The 18,483-nt window shown below is 45.9% G+C and overlaps 1 protein-coding gene across 1 annotated transcript in view; it reads right to left on the bottom strand.

The window, feature by feature from the left end:
* LOC133767125 (aldehyde oxidase 4-like) overlaps window positions 1-18,483 on the bottom strand; it is a 55,372-nt gene that overhangs the window by 29,371 nt on the left and 7,518 nt on the right. The window contains exons 3-13 of the mRNA XM_062201347.1: window positions 16,104-16,200; window positions 14,901-15,009; window positions 12,495-12,621; window positions 10,647-10,708; window positions 8,458-8,541; window positions 7,825-7,905; window positions 6,579-6,723; window positions 6,239-6,331; window positions 5,311-5,462; window positions 3,925-4,018; window positions 1,254-1,363 (exon numbers count right to left, since the gene is read on the bottom strand). Coding sequence (XP_062057331.1) covers window positions 1,254-1,363; window positions 3,925-4,018; window positions 5,311-5,462; window positions 6,239-6,331; window positions 6,579-6,723; window positions 7,825-7,905; window positions 8,458-8,541; window positions 10,647-10,708; window positions 12,495-12,621; window positions 14,901-15,009; window positions 16,104-16,200 — 1,154 coding nt within the window. The remainder of the gene's footprint in view (window positions 1-1,253; window positions 1,364-3,924; window positions 4,019-5,310; window positions 5,463-6,238; window positions 6,332-6,578; window positions 6,724-7,824; window positions 7,906-8,457; window positions 8,542-10,646; window positions 10,709-12,494; window positions 12,622-14,900; window positions 15,010-16,103; window positions 16,201-18,483) is intronic.

Genomic DNA, 18,483 nt, shown 5'->3' with positions numbered 1-18,483 from the left:
TCCTCCTCTGATTCAGAGGCTGCCATCCTCTGTGTTCTACCCCAGCTGCCTGCCCTGCCCTTCGAATCTCTCCAGGGAATGAGGGCTCAACCACACACTGGAACTACTCCATGTCCAATCATTTCCTGTGCTAGGTGACTCCCTTCTTCCCATTTCAAGCCCGTCTTGTTGGAGATGGGGCAACAGACTCTCTTAGTGTCTTCCAGGTGTAGCCCTGCACCAGGGATACAGAGTGGGAGGTGGTTAACACACAAGCAGTTTTATTTAGACTATCTGGTTAATAAATGCTGGTTGATGGTTAAGTATCATGATGACAATGAACTTGATGTAGATGATAATGACTGTAGACTTACTCAGTTGTGGCTAGGATGAATGTTTATCTGAAATCAGAAATTCAACTCACATAAAAGTTCTTCTACAGCAGGGCCAATATATTCTTCAGGCAGAGATAGGGCCCAAGATGCTTTTAACAAGTCCATGGGAATGTTTTACTTTTAATTTCTTTTAAACTAAAATTATATGGGCCTGTGGCATAGGGGGTAAAGCCGCCACCTGCAGAGCTAGCATCCCATATGCACGCTGGTTTGATTCCTGGCTGCTCCACTTCTGATTCAGCTCTCTGCTATGGCCTGGGAGAGCAGTACAAGATGGCCCAAGTCCTTGGGCCCCTGCTCCCATGTGCACCCAGGTGGGAGACCTGGAAGAAGCTCCTGGCTCCTGGCTTCAGATTGGCGCAGCTCTGGCTATTGCGGCCAACTGGGGAGGGAACCAGAGGATGCAAGACCTCTCTCTCTCTCTGCCTCTCCTTCTCTCTCTGTGTAACTTCTGATTTTCAAATAAATAAATAAATAAATCTTAAAAACAAAAAAACAAACCTAGGTCACTTCCTCAAAGCCAGTGTCAGGCTCGGCCATTCCACCTGCTCTCCTCTCGGACCAGACGCTTTTTCTGTCTCTTGCCAATCAAATGAAAGTTTCTTTTCTAACAAAAGTTTCTGCCTCTTTGCAAATTGTTTTCCGGCTTTTTATTTCTATATCAGGCTGAAGACAAAAGCCCAGGAAACTTTCTCCTGTAACCCCCCCCCCCCTCCACGACCCCTAACAAAATCAAATGGCCAGCGGGGCATTCTCCCTTCCCTGTGCTCAGCCCAAACAGTCTCCAGGAGACCGCTGGCTCAGCCCAGGGAGGAGGCCGCTGGGCGAGCGGGGCCTCCCGCAGCCGCAGCCGGGGGGAGTGAGTCCGGGAGCGCTAACCTGAGTGGTGTAAGGGATGAAAACGGACAGCACAATCTCTTCCGGTTTCAGGTCGGCCTCGGGCGATCGTTCCAGGAAAGGGCCGTTCAGAGGAAGCTGCCGTGCTCCTTCTGTCGGAGAAATGGCCTTGATTAGGACAAGCTGGCCAGGTTGGCGCAGCCCGCGTGGGATGGGATGTCTGGGAGAGCGAGCGGGCAGGCTGGGTGGGAGTCCACCCGAGCAGCGTCGGGGGAAGTTTTGGGGTCCTTGTCTACAGAATGACAGGGGCGGACCAGACACACTGAGAAGTCTGCTCTGGTTCCTACAGCCCGCTATACACCGCTCGCAAAGTTCGGCCTGGAACTTTAAAGCTACTTGGCCACAACTCAGTACAATACTTGTGCTTGGCTGTCACTAGCAGGAGAATGGAGAGGTTAAGTGACACTGCCCAAGTCCTGCTGGGGGAACTAGTGGCCAAGGTGGAGTGTCTCACACACCCACATGCACGCGCATGCACACACACACACACACACAGGTACTTCAAAAAGTTCATGGAAAAATGGAATTAAAAGGTAAGTTTATTTTCATGCCAACATTTTTTTAAATCCATGTATAATTTTTTCTATTCTTTTACAATGAACTTTCTGAAGACTGCTTGTATACATGGAAATGTAGATATATGTATTCACACCATACACACACAGGTCTTATCTATAAAAAGAGAGAATGCATGAATTCCAAACCTTTTTGCACCCAAATAAACTTTTTTTTTTAAAGATTTTATTTATTTTCTTGAGAGGCAGAGTTACAGACACAGAGAGAGAGACAGAGAGAAAGGTCTTCCATCTGCTGGTTCACTTTCCAAATGACCACAAAGGCTGGAGCTAGGCCGATCTGAAGCCAGGAGCCAGGAGCTTCTTCCAGGTCTCCCACGTGGGTACAGGGGCCCAAAGACTTGGGCCATCTTGTACTGCTTTCCCAGGCCACCGCAGAGAGCTGGATGGGAAGTGGAGCAGCTGGGACTCGAGGGATGCCAGCATTCCAGGTGAATGCTTAACCTGCTACACCGCAGCGTGGGCCCCTAAACTTATCTTTTAATTCCATTTTTCTGTTAACTTTTGGATGTACATATATATTTGTCCTTTTTTTATTGTTGACTTAATTTTTTAAATTTTTTCAACATTTTGCCCTATTTGCTTCATATGTAAATATTAGATACTTACACATATACACTATTTTTGTTGAAAGCAAGGATATTTACATTATGCAATTTGAGATTCATAACAAGAATCATAAAATGAGGTAAGAGGGGTATATTATTATGTAAGGGTTATAATTCAGTGAACACAATGTTTATAAATATCTATATGCCAAGTGATGTGTCATCCACAGATTATTTTATACTATATAATTTTATATTTTATACTATATATATAAATTTAAATATATAAACTTCAACATATGAGAGAAAACCTGTGGAATTTGCCAGTGCTTGGCTTATTTCACTTAGCATAATGATCTCCAGTTCCATCCACTTTGTTGCAAATGCCTATTAGAACTGATATGAGCAGTCAGTGCTGTGGCATAGTAGGTTAGGCCTGTAAAGCCAGCATCCCATATGAGCACCAGTTCAAGTACCAGCTGCTTCACTTCCAATCCAGTTCCCTGCATTAGCAGGCCTAGGAAAGCAGTGGAGAATGGCCCAAGTGCTTGGGCCCCGGCACCTACGTGGGAGACCCAGAGGAAGCTCCTGCTTCCTGGCTTTGGATTAGTCCAGCTCCAGCTGTTGAAGCCATCTGAGGTGTGAACCAGTTGATGGATGACTTCTCTCTCTCTCTCTGTAACTCTGCCTCTCGAATAAATAAATAAATCTTAAAAAAAAAAAAAAAAAAAACCCTGATGAGAGAATTCAGCAAAGTTGAGGGATACAAAACCAACACACAAAAATCAGTACCATTTTTAAACAGTAACAATGGTCTTACTGAGAAAAATTTTATAAAAACAATCCCACTCCTAATAGCTACCAAAAATTAAATATCTTGGGATTAAACTTAACCAAGAATATGGAAGACCTCTACAATGAAATTCTCAAAACACTAATGGAAGATGTATGTATAGTATTAAACAGCTTGTCATACTGTCTTATTTGAGCTATACTATTGTTTATTAAATGTAGTTTTTAATCAAAGAGAACATATCTCACATCAATAGCCTTTTGAATATTTGTATTTGCTTTTGTGTCCTTAAATTTAAATCATTTTCCTTCACAAAGTTCAAGATGTTTTTGAGTAAAGAGAGAAGTATAAACTTGATTTTTATATAAAATGGAAAGTCCTATAAGAAAAATTGCTACTTCATGAGGCTCTGAAATAAAATATGCCATAAACCTTTAAAACCACAGAGAGGACTCTTAATTTTTTCTTCAATTGCTTTGATACAACAATTGGGGCTGCTCAGAAATGTGGCCAAATCATTAAGAAGGATTGTCAGGTGCAGTAAGGATCTTTAAGATCCAGAGCATCCAGGAAGCAGGGTGATTGATCAGTTTCTAACTTGGGTCCAAGGTGGTTTAAACAGCCCGAGTCTACACTAGATATTCCTAGGGCTCTATTTCATGATTTCCAGTAAGAGCTGTGAAACAGATGGAATACGTGCAAAATACGTGTAGAATGCCTACAGTGTGGTCTCTTACCTTTAGATATCAGATTGATGATAGCATTTCCCGCAGCCAAAATGGGATTTAGGTCAGAAAAATGAGGCCGGGTCACCACATGTCCTCCTATGGTCTAAATTTAAAAAAAGGTGACACTTAAAAAAGCTGTGATGGTTATTTGACAACTAAAAATTACATACTCAGGAATCGTGTACACATTTTGAAGTCTTCTCTTTGCTTCACAGAAAGATCTGGCAGGGTGTAAGGGCAGCCAGGTAGGGTCAGACAGTTGTGCACCATTCCTGCCTGTGCTCTTATCCAGACCTCTGCTTGAGGAATATTCCTCTTGCATGTGCAATGAGTAGGAAGAATTTCTTTGAAAACTACCCTCGGATGTGTCTGTCTTTGATTATGAGCAGTTCTTGATAGGAATGTTTACTTGTGAAGACAGACATAGAGGGGAGTGAATGGGAGTTCGAGGGAGGGAGCCAGCGGGTTAGGACAAGAGGGCACTTGATTGAAGAGGAGACAGGGCACCTGGTGACAGGCGGGAGGGTGGGCAGAGCACAGCCTGCGTGGATTCTGCAGAGTTGGGGTGCAAAGAGTTCACACTTCACATGCCTGTTGTGCACTACAATGCTTCTCTCCTGCCTTAAGCCTTCAGGAGAGCTGCTTTACACACACCCGTGGCCAGGGGGACTTCGGAGGACTCATGGGGACAAGCTGATGGGTAAAGGAGCAACCCCAATAAAAAGGGGACAAAAGACGCAGCAGGTGAAAACATGACAGATTTGGAGAATCAACAGTAGTGCCAGAGACAATCAGGAGAAAGGTATTGTTCCCTGGCCCACACCAAATTTTGAGGAACTACCTAGCTTGTGTGGAATGGGGAGCATTTTGAACCAATTACTCTCAACTAACAAGGAAACTCCAGGAAGTTAGACAGCTGGGGGACATCCAAAAGTGGGCACAATATTTAGAAATTAACCTTGGTGCAGGGTATAAGAGGAGAAAAAGTCGAGAAAGAATCTTCTGGAATCGAAGGCTCTTATTTACTATCCCTTGGATAAAGCACAGTTCCTAACGCATAGGAGCTGGGTGGGATCTTAGAGACAGTTCATTTGGTTGATGTTTAGTTTACAAAAGCAAAAGAGAGTGGTTTAAGAAGGTCCAGTGGCTTCTCCAGGATTACATTGCTCATAGGTGACAGGCTGGGCTTAGAATTGGGAAACCTCTGACTCTAATATCGTGATCTTGCTACATCAAGTGCCACTTGTCTTGGACACACACACATGCTCACACTCATATTACAGAGAGTCGAAAACCTTTGGCTTGGAATTCCTCTTCGGACTAGTATTTGCTAAACTGAAGAGAACTGTAGGACTACCCTTAGCTGCTTATGTTATATGACAACAGAGAACATACAGCCATGTTCCTAATCTGGGCTCCTGCAAGCGTCCTCAGGTGATTGAGGAGAGCGCGGAAGGTCTTAGTCCTCTCTTTCGGTTGCTCCGAAACGATAAACTGTAAGGCATCATTCAGCTGGGCCAGGCTGTATCCCGCACCAATTGTCACCCCTGCAAAGAAAAGAAACTCTAAGCTTAAAGTGACAAATAACAAGACAGGGTTGCATGGACACCGTGTCTTAAATATATCTCCCCTGTCCATATTTGCTTGAAATGACAAAACCAAAGAAAATTAAATGTCCTTCTGCTAATTTTCTTTTTTCAATGTTCTTATTCCCAGATACTAAGCACCAAATTATTTTTCTTAGTCATTTTCCATAGACATCTAAAATGCATTACTTCATTTAGTTTCCCCCAAATAAGCTGACCAAATATGGACATTCTAGTCACAGTTCTACAAGATTTTTAAAAGACTATTTAGTCTAAGTGGGAATTGACCTGCAACAATTGCATTGCTCATTTGCACTTCTTCCCTATTTATGTCTTCTTACTGCTCCCTTAGGTTTTTTCCAAAAATACCAACACTACACATCTGCCTGTATTTTGGGTCCGTTTTATATGCAGGTGTGCTGACGGGGGATGGTTTGAGTAGGGGTGTCATCTAATTGATGCATTCTTGATGGGCTCAGTACTGTCTCCAAGGGAGTGAAATATGTATAAAGTACTGAGACACATACCACACATAAACAGACACACAGTTCATCTGTGGTATTAAAACGCCATGGAAGGAAATTGTTCCTTAGCTGGGTGACAGTGACGAGAAGTCAAGAAACACCCATCTGGTTCTACAGGCTGACTCAAAGTCATCCGGTGCATGTCATTCATTGCAGAAGGCTCACCAATAGCCAGTGGGTGCATTTTATTTGAAGGAGGAGGTGCTTACTTACCATCATCTGTGGTGTTCACAAAATACAGTTCTGGGAGCCCCAGTGGAGATATGAAAACTGGGTAGAATTTATCTTCAAATTTAATGTTGTGTCCTTAAGGGAGAAAGTATTTAACGTAATTAGAAAAGCTAGAAGAGATCATGAATGCTAATAGATGTTGCTTACTGATAAGCCAGAATGAAAGTTGTGGCTTAAATGGCTTGCTTACAAAATAGAGCATGCAGAAGGGCCACCAGTAACATTAATAAACATGAACAGCGTTTATGAAGAGTTGATAAAGAGACACAGAAGTACTAGCTCACCTCAGCTGGGCCAAAGAGCATTGGTACTGAGCACTTACCCACCGTCGTGTTCCCCATGACCAGCGGTGCTTTGGGGAACTTGGCTCTCAGCTCCAGGAGGTCCTCCAGGGTCACGGGGGTGATCCAGGTGGTCCTCTCCCCCTGGAACGTCAGCCTCCTCTTCTTTGGGTCTTCTGCCATTCTCTGCAGAGAAACAAAACCAACACCACTTTCAGGCATCACTCTGGATGTCCCAGGGGTCTGCTGGTCATTTTCCCTGTGGAAATCCAGCTTGGAGGGATGAGGAAAGAGTGGTCTGTCTGGAAGAACAGTCAGCTCTAAGTGGGCATCACTGAAGAAATATCATGATGGGTGTCCACCAACGACCAGATATGGAGCAGTCTCCATCTGTATCTGTGAAGGGAGTCTGTGAAGATGAAGCAACATGGTACAGTCACAGTGTCTAAGCCCGGAATTAAAGTGCCAGGCTTCCTGTGCCAATTTTGCTCTAAAAATGACTTGGAAGTCAAAAGGTCAAAAATTGCTCACAAACAAAATTGTCCTTGGGAAAAAGGCTTTTAAATCATTTACCACCTATAGGGTAATTGGATTTTTTCCCCACAAATCTGCAGATATACATACGTACCTATATAGATACAGACATGTAACTACATAGATATATACTTATGTAGTGATATGTATATACATATTATCTACATGACTTAAATCTTCACACTAGTGTCACACCCAGGACATCCAAGTTCCTGCACTCTTAGGGATGTGTGGGGACAGAGGCCTTCTGGGAAGCCAGGACAATCCTACCTCTCAGCTCATGTTCTTCCCAGACAAGGAATGGAACTCCAGGCCTATTACACTATATATTCTCTGTCTCCCCAGTGAGTTGAAACCACAGAGGTCCATTGTAGGGAGAGCGTAACTCCATTATTCTAAGGATTATTGCAGTCTTCCTTTGCTGGCTTTGCAAATTGCTTGTGTGGTCTCTCACAGCGAAGCTGTATGACCTTGCCCGAGTCACGTCCACTCAGACCTCAGGGGCTTCAGCTGACCCTGGGGGTTCAACCCTCTGATGTCTCTGATGTCCTGGCAGCAACACTCTGACCAACTGTCTGCGTCCACTACTTACAGTAGAAACGAGCAAGTCTCTCAGCACGGACTGCTGATCTCTTAGTGTGGTTTGGGACACACTTCCAACTTTCAATTCTAAAACTTAGTACTTCCACAGTGTAACACAAAAAGGCATGTATCGTACATAACACATAACGAGACAAGAGTAGAGTATCTTACTATGAGTTCAGGAGGGAATATAGGCTCCTGGGATGGATCCAAGGGCTGGAATTCATCTTCATTATACAGTTTGGTACACAGCTTAACAAAACAAAGAAACAAAACACGAATGGAGCTTCAGCATTGCTGAGAGAGATGTGGAAGTCTAAGTGTGAAACTTCAGAGTCAGGTTCTCTACCTCTCCTACACATGACAGTAACTGGGGTGCCAGAGCCAGCGGGTGGCCCTGGATGGGATGCTTCCCACCCTCCCAGGACCTAGGGATGCTGCCCCTGTAATGCACTGGGCTCTGGTCTCCCTCCTGTCCGTCTTGTGCTTGATCTCAGGTGTGACTTGCAGATGTTCTTGGCCATGAACCTGTGGGTGCACTGCTGCTTTGTCCCTCTTAGTGCCAGCAGGGGACTGGCAAGCCCAGATGAAGGTGCAGAAACCTGCAAGGCTTCCAAAGGAAATCCACCTTCTCCGGTGCCCACTCTCACGGAAGTCATGGGATCGCTCATTTGGGAGTTGTAAAGGCCGTCTAAGCCCTGAATTCACTTATTCTGTATTTTACTCATTGAAAAGAATAGGAGAATGGAATGAGTCTGGGTGTTTTCAGTCAGTCCCAACTGACGTGGAAAACTAGATACTTACTTTCTCTTGACTTCCCAGAGGAGACTTCTCTTGTTGATCCATGCAACATTTTCCTGTTCCTTTCACTTGACAAATGGTTGATTCCTTGGGAAATAAGGCAGTTTCAAGAAAATTCATTGGCTATTTCTTTAAACAACGACCTGAGTACCTGGCAGGGCAGAGAGCAAGCTATTCCATCACTGAGCAATCAGAGAAAATTGCAGCAGGTGCAGCCATGCTCAATGCAGAGTCTTGTAAACCACGGCACTCAAATCTCGTGGAAAGGCAAAGGGGGTTCCAGGGGCGTGGGATCAGCCAGCTGAGACTTCCTACCAGACGTGAGATACAAGGAGTGTGGGTATCACCGTAATTTAGAAACCCAAACAGATTATTTCGTTTACCTCAATGACATACAGAATGTATCTTTTTTCTTTTAAGGATTTATTTTATTTATTTGAAAGGCAGAGTTACAGAGAGAGAGAGAGAGAGAGAGAGGCAGACAGACAAAAATCTTCCATTTGCTGGCTTACTCCCCAAATGGCCAGGGCTAGGCCAAGCCAAAGCCAGGAGCCAGGAGCTTCTTCTGGGTCTCCCATGTGGGTGCAGGGGCCCAAGGACTTGGGCCATCTTGTACTGCTTTCCCAGGCATAGCAGAGAGCTGGATCGGAAGTGGAACAGCTGGGACTTGAACCAGCACCCATATGGGATGCTACATCACAGTGCTGGCCCCCAGAGTGTATTTTTAATGAAATCCTGAGAAGACAAACTACCTTTATGACTCTCTATACAAAAATATATATAAACTGAAAGCCCGAGTTTATTTGACTACTGTTGGAGTCATTCTGAAATACTTGGTTGACTGAAGCCCCAAACCACCAAGCCTTAATCTGGAGGACATTTCATGCAGATGCGAAGCTATGGTTTTGGCCTGAATCCACCCATCAGTTTCTGCAATCATCACCTTTTTTGTCTTCTCTCTTTTCAGTGTGGAAACACCGTTTAAGAGTCTCCAGTAGTTTGGAGCCACCAAGCTTCAGGTCCTACAGCCAGGAGACCCGGGTCCAGCTCCTGCTTTAACGTGCACTAGCTGGGTCAAGCTTGTTAGGACAGTAAGACCCATCCCAAGCAGGCTCTTTAGGATTCAGTATGGGCACTCGCCCACACCCTCAGCCTCCTCCGGGTTTCCCTAGGATTATCCTTCCGAGAGGCAGGTGCTGAGAACTCATTGTGTTACTGCTGGCTTGAGAGCAGACAAGGAGTCCATGAGGGTTCCCAGCTTTAAGTCTAGATTCCTCAGCCTGAAATGGGGTCTCTTTACTCCCCAAGAGATTTATTTATTTATTTGAAAGTTAGAGTTACATAGAGGGAGACAGAGAGGAAGAGAGTGAGAGAGAGAAAAGAGAGAGGTCTTCCACCTGCTGGTTCACTCCCCAATTGGCTGCAACGACTGGAGCTGTGCTGATCCAAAGCCAGGAGCCAGGAGCTTCTTCCAGGTCTCCCACCTGGGTGCACATGGGAGCAGGGGCCCAAGGACTTGGGCCATCTTCTACTGCTTTCCCAGGCCATCCATAGCAGAGAGCTGGACCAGAAGTGGAGCAGCTGGAACTCGAACCGGCGCCCAGATGGGATGCTTCAGGCGGTGGCTTTACCCTCTACGCCACTGTGCCGGCCCCCAGTCACATCGATTTCTAACCTGGACCTTGGACATCTTTCTTTTCTCTGTATCCATGCACTTTCTTACCGGAATTCTCAATTCACCATCGACTTACATTTCTTCCTTTAGGGTCCTATTCTAATCTCCCCTGCCCTAGTAGGTACCCCCTCTATCTTCTCTTCACACCGTTCATGAATTCTCCTTACTCCAAATTCCTTCAAAATGTATATGCATGTGTGAGTCTGTGTAGGACATCATGGACTTTTTAAAATTTTGCTTTTAAATTATGCTTTCTACACTTCATTTTCTTCAATGGAGTATGCATTTCTTAAAGTCTCAGGCCATATATAACACTTTCCAGGAATGTGTCAAATTTAGAGTACAAACAATACTTGATATGAATTTATTAAGACAAATAACAATGGGTGTTAAAAACTTTCATTTGTTTGAAAGGTCAACGTGGATGATTTTAGAGATTATTTGAGCGTAATAGGTTATTTTATACAAAGGCTCACTAACGTATTGAGTCAACAGAATGAAAACTTTCTTAACTTACCACACAGAAAGTTTTTCCACTTTCTACAATTGGTCGGTACCCAGTACAGCGACACAGATTGCCTGTTAAGGAAGGGACCAAATTTTAGGGAACATAGAAGAAATACATTGCATATACCTGTTTCATGTTTGCAGAGGAATAGCCACAGTGTTAATAAATACTTTTTTGTCCCCCAAAAGCATTAAGTTTCTTTGGAAGAAATATTCCCTTTAGCAATTTCTTCAAACATGCGTCTTATCATTGCATTTTCTCACTGAAATATCACACACATCTCCATGGCTTTTCCCACTTTTTTTTTTTACTATAATTTTTAAAATTTCACAAGTGTCTCAACACTGTTGACATTCATTGCTAAAGTAAAATATTACACACATACATATACTATTTTTTCTTGAAAACAGTGATAGTAGTGCTACAAAGGGAGAGGTTCATGACAAGGATCACAATGTGGGGAAAGTGGATGTCTTGTCATATATGTGGTATGTTTCCATGGGGCTCTGTTTATGACTAGATACCAAATGGTATGACATCCACACAACTTTCATACTCTCTCTGTGTATTCATGTCCACAAATAAGAGAACATGTGTGATATTCGTCATTCTGGGTCTGGCTCCCAACCAATTCTCGCTGCCTTATTTCTTGCCCTGTCCTAACTTGTGCACTTGCCACTCCCATAACACCTCTGCCAAGCCTTCTGCCAAGCCTTCCTCAGGTAATCTCTTCTTCAAATGCCCTCTTGGGGCGAGAGGGCGGGGGGGGGGGCTATTTCCCGAGGCCTCAGCCCCCCTCTCCATGGAGTCTGACCTGATTTCCCATCAAAGTCATGCTGCTTCCCGTCTGTGGGCTTCTGTGGACCTTGCTCCCAGCAGGGTCATTAATGATGTGCCTCACCTCCCTTGGGGGGCCGGAAGCTTGTAGAGAAGGCAAGGGTTGACTTAGATATACTCGAATTCCCCCAGAACAGGGGCTCTTTCTCCTCCTCTCCTCCTCCTCCTTATTTTTTTTTTTTTTAAAGAAAGTTGTACTTGTTCACTTAAATTGAAAGCTCTTTTGTCATAGGAGATTGAATTGCTCACTAAGTTTGTGATAACTGATTGTCGTCTATGATCTCCTTGACCTTGTAATGAATCAATGGAAACTTAAAGTGTGGCATTGTGGCACAATGGGTTAAGCTGCAGCCTGCAGTGCTGGCATCCCATATGGGCTCTGGTTCTAATCCCAGCTGCTCCACTTCCAATTCAGTTCCCTGCCAGTGTGCCTGGGAAAAGCAGCGGAAGATGGCCCAAGCCCTGCTCTGATGTGGGAGACCCAGATAAAGCTCCTGGCTCCTGGCTTCAGCCTGGCCCCGCCTGGCCATTGAGGCCATTTGGGGAGTGAACCAGCAGATGGAAGATCTCTCTCTCTTTTTCTTTCTCTCTCCATAACTCTGCCTTTCGGATAAATAAAACAAATTTTCAGATAAAAAAAGAGAGAAAGTATAAAAGTGTGAAGTATCAGATTTATTAAAAAAAAAAAAACCACTGAGTAGGTTCTCCATCTTACCCACTATCCAAATTTCCACACTCAGAAAAGATTGTGTTAAAAGTGCAGAAATGGCCCATTTAAGTGCCTCTGCTAAGTGACACAGAGTTCCCCGGAGGGAAAGATTGGACCATGAAGTCAGTGCTTCCCGATTCAACAAAGATATCCCTCTGGAAAGGACTTGCTCAGGACAGGCACGGAGGACATCTACATGTTGGCCAGGTGCCTGGACCCCCGCCACTGTGCGAGGGGCCAGGGCTTCCTTCTCCACTTACCGGAACACCTTCCACCCAGCGCCCTGCCCGCAGAGCACCAGCCAGGCTCACCTCCAAGAGCTTCCATTATCTGCTCAGGGGTTGGCTCGGGGTGGTTCCTCAGCAGCGTGTAGATGGACATCACCATGCCTGGGCTGCAGAATCCACACTGGGTGCCGTGGCACTTGGCGAGTCTCTCCTGGGGGAGAAGGGTGCACCATGTGTGCCTTGGGCCCTGCATTTCCCTGCCTGGGCACCAGCAGGCAGCGGAGCTTGTGTATTTAGCTTTTGAAAAACAACTCTGGGGTAAAAGATATCCTGGGGGGGGGGGGGGCGGGTGATGAGGGGAAGGTGGCACTGTGGCGCAGCAGGTAAAGCTGCCGTCTGCAGTGTCGGCACCTTCTATGGACACTGGTTCGAGTTCCAGCTGCTCCACTTCCGATCCAGCTCTCTACTATGGCCTGGGAAAGCAGTGGAAGACGGCCCAAGTCCTTGAACTCTTGCACCCACGTGGGAGACCTGGAAGAAGCTCCTGGCTTCTGGTTTTGGATTGGCCCAGCTCTGGCCATTGTGGTCATTTGGGGAGTGAACCAATGGCTGGAAGACCTCTCTCTCTCTCTCTCTCTCTCTCTCTGCCTCCTTCTCTGTAACTTTGCCTTTCAAATAAATAAATAAATCTTTAAAAAAAAGATCCCAAGGAAGAAAAATCTTTCACTTCTGGAAGTAATATGCCTACTACTTTTCACCCTTGAGAAAAGCCTAGTGGCAGGTATTAAGTCACTTTCCTCTCCTGGTTTCATTCTCTTTGAAGAAGAAAATATAGTTAAGAGGAGCAAGTGAAGTACTTTGGAGTGATTCTCATGTGAGTTTGGGCAGCTCATTAATTCAGGGAGCTTTGGTGATTTTCTTCACTTTCTTTGACTTTGGAACAATAATGATATCTACAAGGTAGTTTTGGGAATGAATGAATGTGAGAAAATCATTTAGCACGGTCTTTGGCAAGTCATTTTCATCTCTTTCTCCATCCATAGGACAGTTTTGATGGATTAGATGTCATCATCTATAGGCATGCTTTGATAATTGTCGAAGGTTTCTTCATAGCATTGTGAAACTCACATAATAGATGATTGTTTAACTTGATACACTCAAGTGGTGGGAAAATATAGAAGAGAAGGTGAAACTCGACAAGTGCCTGTGATCTACACAAAGACTCTCTACCGTAGGGGTGCGGACGGGGCTGTGACCCGGACATGTTTCACACACTTCTCACAGGCTGCTCCACTGGCTGGCTTGAGTGCAACTCAAATGTTTCAAATAAGCATTTTCCAAATGGCAGGGCTCCCAAAAGGAGAGTCAAACGCTTCCTCTGTGGCTCAACTCAAAGGACAGGCCTGGTTCTAACGCTACAGGGAAATGCGGCTGGGTTGGATTTACCGCCAGGGGGCACACTGTTTTCGACAAGGCATATAAATCACCTGGGAATGCTTCATAACCAGCTCTGTGGGAGAAAAAAGACCTGATTTTTATCTTCTGCCAATTTTTGCACTATAAACACTGCCACCAGGTCTGGTATTATTCTATACATTATTTAGTTTTAAATAATGGCTGTGTTTAAAGACTGGTTTGCCAAGTTCTGGAAAACTGAACAATTGGCTCCCATAAGGCAGTCCAAGCCTTCTCTAGGGCACTGCTGACCACCCTAGCATTTATATGCTCAAGACTTGAGAGAAACAACTCTGACAAGTGCAGCAGGAAGCACTTCCACGCTGTTAAGGTGATGAGAGAAGGAAAGGGTAAGACCTTAATGAGAAAAAGAAATCGTTAAGCTTGTGGCTGAAAGACATGCACTACTAACAGGTGCAGATCAGAGCTAGCATGTCAGAGAAAGCCCTTGGCCTCTACGTTCTCACCACAGCTTTTCAAGAGAAGGAGACTCAAGGGAAAATATAGTTTTCATAATTTTCTTCCTGCACACTGCTTTAAAAGCACCACCTGCAGAGGTTCCTATTCTAGTTTGTGAAAACAACACTGTCATTTCTTTAAAAAGTCCTCTAAACCTTAGCAAGCACTGTGCTATTTTAGCTGTGTTTTATTGCAGCACAGTGGATGGTTACTGGACAGATGTTTGGCAAGCAGTCGGGGAGTGTTTGTACACACAAGTGCCTCTGTTTTGGAGTCTAGCGATTTTGAAGTGGGTTTGACAGCTAGCGTCCCCCATATACGCCCCATTTTCAATCTCGCTTTCTCCTCTTGTCAGATTGGCCTGGTCTTGTCTAAGGTCATGGCGAGGCTGGGGCTGAGAAATTCCTCGGGGTTACGATGTATCCACGTCAGTGAAAGAATCTTGAAAAGATATCTGAAAAGATCCCTAGTTAGGAAGCACCCGATTTCAAAGTTGGTGCCCCAGGGGGGACACGTCAGAGCATGTAGGATGCCCATACCAACATCCGGGTCTGTCTGGTCGCCTTGAGCTCTTACCTGCACGGGGTGAATCCTGGTTTTGATGCTTCCTACTCCTTCCACCGTGGTAACTGCAGCCCCATGCAGAGAGCAGACAGGCACCAGGCAGGCTGTGACTGGGTAGTGGCTGTGGCGGAATTATGTAAAGAGAATCCACTGGAATCTTAGGGACGGGGTACCACAATTCGGAGAGTGAATTTCTTCCTTCAACTCCAGCTTCTCCCTGTTGGTCTTATAGTGGGGGTTTCTTTCTTTGGCTGTTTCCATTTCTGTTGTTCTATATGTCCTACGCTCACACACCCTCCAGCAGAGCCTATTCCCTTCCAGGTGGCCTGGGCTTACAACATGCAGACTCCACTAACTGGCCCGTGACACCTGGAGCAAGCTGTTTCACCCTCTTGGTCTCGGTCTCCTCTTTGTAAAATGTGACTGAGATAGCAAAGCATCCCTCAATGTCACTTCGGGGACTGAATATGATCATGTAGGTGAGCTACTTTGAACAGCCCCCGGTACATTTAGTATTCAATAAATACTATTTTTCTCATCATTATTGCTATTGTTTATGCTGATAATGAACTAGAAGTTACATAACTTACAGGAGAGCCCTGTTCTTTAAGTAGCAGACATATCTATCTGGATGCCTGTTGGATAGTCCCTCCTAGCTGTCCCATCATTATCTCCAATGCAATATGTCCCCAGCTAACCCTGCCACTTTCCCTTCCTCTACCCCTCCCTTTACAACTTCTCCGATTTCTGAACTGCCCCTGCACCACCTAGTCATGTAAGACAAAGCCTGGGATGGGGCTGGGCATCTCTTCACATGCACTCAGCAAGCTGACTACATTTTTCAGTGAAGGTGGGGCTCACTGAGTCACGTAGTAGGATTTGAGTCTTGCTTAGCCCTTCCAGAAAAACAAATCTTAGTGTGTGGCAAAGACCCAAATCTCCCACCAGGACTACCTTTGTGCTAGTTTAGGGCCGCGGAGAGCGGAGCCCCAAGAGACGGGCACGCTGGATGGGGATCAGAATTCTGCTAGGAAGAATGTGGGAAAGATCGAGAAGGGGGGAGGTGTCGGGAGGAGCAGGTCTGGAGGCTGTGTGCGTGCATCGGACGCCAGGAGAGAAGAGGGAGGGGTGCAGACCTGCAAGGAGATTAGGAGGCTCCACGCCCTCCCCGCCCCCAGATGTGCCCAGCGCGGTCCAGGCCCCCACAAAGGATACTGGATCTTCTTGGTCTTGACGTTGTATCTTGACAGCATCACTGTGCAGGCACCACAGCCCCCTCCTCCACAGGCATATTTAGTGCCTGTGAGACGGACTTGAAGGGTGGAAGTCAAGGAAAACGGGGACGCGGGTGCTTTGGGCTTTAGCGTTTTTCTCCCTTGGATGTTGATAACAAGCAACATGTTGGTACTGAACTGGCCAGCACTGCTTGGAGAAATTGCTCAGCTTTTTGCTTCTTAGAAATGAGACAGCTGATGAAAGAGACAAAGAAATCCCTAGGGACTCGCACTGCCTTATCTGAAAACCTCGGATCCAGATGCATGTCTGAATTTAGAAATGTGCAGATTTTAGGAAGGTGATGGCTTGGTGCTCCCAGTGGGTCTGGGGCAGCACCTTGCAATCAAACACATTCCTATTTCTGCGGTGAACCATGTGCATCGTCATGCGGAGGAGGATGCGTGAAGTCTACATAGAGCCTGATCTCAGGGTTTGCATTCAAGCGAGATGCAAAAAGTCTGTTGAATTCAGAGTTCTGGACGCTGGATGCTGGACCTGCATAATGTTACTGCTGCGGAGGTAGTAGGAAGTGGCTTGTGGGAGGAACTTAGAAAAAGATCCACGGGGCCGATGCTGTGGTGTAGCGGGTAAAGCCGCCGCCTGCAGTACCGGCATCCCATATGGGCGCCGGTTTGAGTCCCGGCCATTCCACTTCTGATCCAGCTCTCTGCTACGGCCTGGGAAAGCAGTAGAAGATGGCCCAAGTGCTTGGGCCCCTGCACCCGTGTGGGAGACCAGGAAGAAGCTCCTGGCTCCTGGCTTTGGATCAGCACAGCTCCAGCCATTGTGGCCAGTTAGAGAGTGAACCAGTGGATGGAAGACCTCTCCCTCCCTCCCTCCCTCCCTCCCTCCCTCCCTCTCTCTTTCTCTCTCTCTCTCTGCCTCTCCTTCTCTCTCTGTGTAACTCTGACTTTCAAATAAATAAATAAATCTTAAAAAAATAAAAAGATCCCCATGAGGCTTAACTTTTCCTGGTGCAACAAGGTTATGCGTTTACCTTCTTACAGGATTAGAGAAAATTAATTTCATAACCATAGCCCCTGAACCAGCCATGCCAACAATCACTGTGTACCCGTTGCTTGTAAGAAGGCTACATATTTTCACAAAGGGAGAAAAATCAATGTATGTAAGTCCTCTGCTTTGCTTCTGTCAGAAGCTACTGGCGTTTTCTTGGGAGCTTTTCTGGGAGACGTTTATAAAGGGTCTCGTGGGTGGAAGTCATACTTGGCTCAGGTGGAGGTCAAGACTAGTTGTCATCTTGGAAGTTGCTGCCTGTGAAGAGGTGACACGGGGACACTCCTCTTGGCAGCAGCCAGCGGGGCTGTGCAAGCCCTCATTTCTGTCCTGCCCTGAGTCCCAGCGGCTCTGCCACCTCGGGGCCCGAGCCGGTTCTGGGAAGTCACGCTTCTCCGCGGCAGGCAGAGGGCTGGGAGTCACGTGGGTCAGACTTCCGCTAACTGCTCCACTGAACAGGGCAGGAAAGGCAAGGAGATTGTTTGTTTCTTTTCTTTTTTTTTTGGTGTCCTAAAATTTCCAAGTAAAGAATTCTGGTGCTGTTTGACTCAGAGAGGGAGGTCACTTTTTATGTTGTCAGAACTTCTGTTCTGTGATGGGCATTTTAAAGTTTTCTTGAGGAAAATGTGAAAAATGGGCTCCACCACCTCTTTTGTCCCCTGGACACCCTAGAGCTGGTTTGAGGCTTCCTCTTATACCCTCAGCAGAAGTGCCTGACTTAGGCACTCCGGTCCCTAAAGATCGTCAGTAGGTAGAGTTACCAGATAAAATGTGGGAGGCCCCATTAAGTGTCAGGTAAACCGGGAGTAATATTTAGTGTAAGTATGTCCCAGGCATTCAAATTAAAGCATAACCAGAGGTTATCTTTGTCCAGCTTATCTCTGAGTGCCTGGTGCTTGGGAACACTTGTTAGCTCAATGAAGTAAGAATTGTTTTGAGAGCTGCAAGAGATGTCAGGGCCATAGCAAAGAGTATGTGAAGGGCAAAGGTTTAGGGGTGCTTCTGAGACATTCTGGGCCCTCACGGGGATTAAGCAACTCTACCCTGTCACACCCTTGAGGCCCCATGCAGCTGTGGGCTACTCACTCTGGATCTGCAGATCCAGGTACTAGTGTTGACAGAGAAGTGAAACAGGATTGCACAGCAGCGAGTCTGGGCAGGGCAGCTGGGCTGGGTGTGGAGATCCAATGGGAGGTGGTGGGCCTCCAAGGATCCCTATGGCCTAGGAAAAGTGGAAGGGTGGCTGTGGAACAGTGGAAGGGAGACGAGGATGCCCCCAAACAAAGCTTTCCCTTTGTATGGCTGT

The sequence above is a fragment of the Lepus europaeus genome, chromosome 1, assembly GCF_033115175.1.
Source record: "Lepus europaeus isolate LE1 chromosome 1, mLepTim1.pri, whole genome shotgun sequence".
In the NCBI taxonomy this organism is placed as follows: domain Eukaryota; kingdom Metazoa; phylum Chordata; class Mammalia; order Lagomorpha; family Leporidae; genus Lepus; species Lepus europaeus.
The sequence above is the reverse complement of the archived record's forward strand: the minus strand, read 5'-3'. Positions and strand labels throughout refer to the sequence as shown.